The sequence below is a fragment of the Rhinopithecus roxellana genome, chromosome 10 (genome assembly GCF_007565055.1).
Source record: "Rhinopithecus roxellana isolate Shanxi Qingling chromosome 10, ASM756505v1, whole genome shotgun sequence".
Taxonomy (NCBI): Eukaryota; Metazoa; Chordata; class Mammalia; order Primates; family Cercopithecidae; genus Rhinopithecus; species Rhinopithecus roxellana.
The window spans coordinates 55,710,956-55,713,843 of record NC_044558.1 but is presented as its reverse complement, the minus strand read 5'-3'; the positions used below and the strand labels follow the sequence as shown (position 1 = coordinate 55,713,843).

The 2,888-nt window shown below is 36.7% G+C and overlaps 1 protein-coding gene across 1 annotated transcript; it reads left to right on the top strand.

Annotated features, from left to right (window-relative positions):
- Positions 1-1,187: 1,187 nt before the first annotated feature.
- LOC104673722 (olfactory receptor 6C4) lies at positions 1,188-2,226 on the top strand. Its single transcript, XM_010377859.2, has one exon. It carries the CDS (start codon positions 1,210-1,212, stop codon positions 2,137-2,139), a length of 930 nt encoding a protein of 309 aa, XP_010376161.1. The 5' UTR covers positions 1,188-1,209; the 3' UTR covers positions 2,140-2,226.
- The last annotated feature ends 662 nt before the right edge of the window (positions 2,227-2,888 follow it).

Here is a 2,888-nt window from a genome sequence, read left to right as displayed (position 1 = left end):
ATCATTCTATAAATGTGGATCATGAAATGATCAACTGTGAAAATCTGGAAGAAAATGCAGTACTTGCCAAAGACCACAGGTTAGTATAAACAAGGAAAAGAGGGCTGCAGGAGATGCAGGTCAATGTTTAACATCATCTAGGACCTCCAAAAACTGTATGGAAAGATGGGAAGGTTGACAAGAATGATTGTGATATAATTTTTCTAATCCATATGCATGTAAATTAGAAGGACCCCTTTATACTTGCCTCTTAATCCGAAAAATCTAAAGATGCACTCACGATACTACCACCAAATTTTCCTTCCCTGAGAATTACCACTTTATCCACAAAGAACTTGTATTGTCAAAAACTTTTTCTGGTTTCTGTGAGACAAGAATAGAAAACAGGAGAGTCTGGGTCATGATAAACTGTCATCCTTAGTTGCCTTTGAGGACTCTAAGACTGAGCAAAATCCATTCTGTGGTGCTGCTTACAGAGCTCTCAAAATTTCTCTTCTCAGAGACATATCTCAAATCAGTGCCTGGAAGACTCTGAATGTGGCAGAGAAACATATAATAAAATGTTAAACAACATGACTTATTGATGCTTGAGCCTTGTTCATGTAGAGGAAAAGGCTCACAATATGAAATGAGATGATCTTCAGCATTGCCTGTGTAAGGAAATTCCTACTTGTTTCTGAAACAAGGATGTCAGAGATTTGAACAGTAATGGAGATAAGGATCTATAGCAGATATCTATTTAAGCATCAAATAGTGCAGAGAAAGGAAAGAAAGAAACAGGAAAGCACAGAAAACAGAATGAGGTAGAGAGATGTGTGCCAAAAGCACAGAAGTAGGAGAACTTATAATACAGTCAAGAGAAAGTACTTTACATGTGAAGATTTTATAAACATTTGAAAGGAAACAACAGGTTCAAAAACTTCTATTTTTCTGGGGAAAAAAATCATGAGTAGTTATTCTATAATAAATTTCTTTAAGTGCCCAGGAACAGGTCAACTTGAGAAATGAAAAAGGTCACTTACACAAAAGATATGGGGCTTACATGAAGCCAAGTGCAGCCCAATGGGACACTGGTTTGGGCCATCTGGATGGTGAACAATGTATGACCTGATTCTGTTCGTTAAAATAAGTTTTATCTCTCCTACTCTAAGAAACTCTTCAATTTTCATCATTCTCACCTTTTGCCTTTAGGTTTTCTGAAGGTCAACAATGAAAAACAGAACCATGTTTGGTGAGTTTATTCTGCTGGGCCTTACAAATCAACCTGAACTCCAAGTGATGATATTCATCTTTCTGTTCCTCACCTACATGCTAAGTGTCCTAGGAAATCTGACTATTATCACACTCACCTTACTAGACCCCCACCTCCAGACCCCCATGTATTTCTTCCTCAGGAATTTCTCCTTCTTAGAAATTTCCTTCACGTCCATTTTTATTCCCAGATTTCTGACCAGCATGACAACAGGAAATAAAGTTATCAGCTTTGCTGGTTGTTTGACTCAGTATTTTTTTGCCATATTTCTTGGAGCTACTGAGTTTTACCTCCTGGCCTCCATGTCCTATGATCGTTATGTGGCCATCTGCAAACCCTTGCATTACATGACTATTATGAGCAGCAGAGTCTGCATACAGCTAGTGTTCTGCTCCTGGCTGGGGGGATTCCTAGCAATCTTACCACCAATCATCCTCATGAGCCAGGTAGATTTCTGTGTCTCCAACATTCTGAATCACTATTACTGTGACTATGGGCCTCTCATGGAGCTTGCCTGCTCAGACACAAGACTCCTAGAACTAATGGTCATCCTCCTGGCTGTTGTGACTCTTGTGGTTACTCTGGGGCTGGTGACACTTTCTTACATGTACATTATCAGGACTATTCTGAGGATCCCTTCTGCCCAGCAAAGGACAAAGGCCTTTTCCACTTGTTCCTCCCACATGATTGTCATTTCCCTCTCTTATGGCAGCTGCATGTTTATGTACATTAATCCTTCTGCAAAAGAAGGAGGTGCTTTCAACAAAGGAATAGCTGTACTCATTACTTCAGTTACTCCCCTGTTGAATCCCTTCATATATACTTTAAGAAATCAGCAAGTGAAACAAGCATTCAAGGACTCGGTCAAAAAGATGGTGAAATGTTAAAAAAGGAGATTACACTTCAATAAAAAATGTATTTTCACTTAACAAATATGCACTGAATGTCTGTATTTCCAGTGCTAAATTGGCCCTTGAAGATAAAAATAGGAAAAGTATATGTCTTAATTACAGTCTAGAATGAAGGAAAGATATATAAATGGTAAATTTATGTAGTAAATTTACAAAAAACAAAATGACATTTTAATTGTTATTAGAGAAGAGTGAATGGGGATCCAAAAAGGAACAGCTAGAAAGAATTAGTTCTGTTTTCCATAAATTGTTTGAAATTTAAGAAGCAAAACATACTGCTTATTTAGAAGATTAGGAGGATAAGAATTTAGAGTGAAAAAGGAAACCAGATCATAAAAGTATGTAATTACAACTACTGAGTTAGTTGGCTTTCATGAGTCAAGAAAAATTTTCAGAATGTTTTGAGGAGAATGTATTATCAGCATTGTTCTTCAGCATGGAGCCCTGAAGACTATGTTTCCATCTAGGAGTAAATAATTTTGATTCTTCTCCCTTTTTTCATTTATATTTCAAGTGTAACCATTGCAACTTCCATCCTGTCATAAGAGGAAAATAAAAGAAAAAAATATACATTTAGTCTACTTTTCTCCAAATGAGGAGAAAATTCTTAAGATTTTTGTCAACTTACATGTCCATTTTCTAGTTTATGGTTAAAACAGGTTTCTAGAGGCAAGTTTAGAAGACTTTCATTCTCCTAGACAAAATCTTTTGTTTCTTTTCTTAGG

What these genes read in the sequence shown, in the direction of transcription:
- LOC104673722 (XM_010377859.2), top strand. Translation starts at nt 1,210, where the DNA reads ATGAAAAACAGAACCATGTTTGGTGAGTTTATTCTGCTGGGCCTTACA.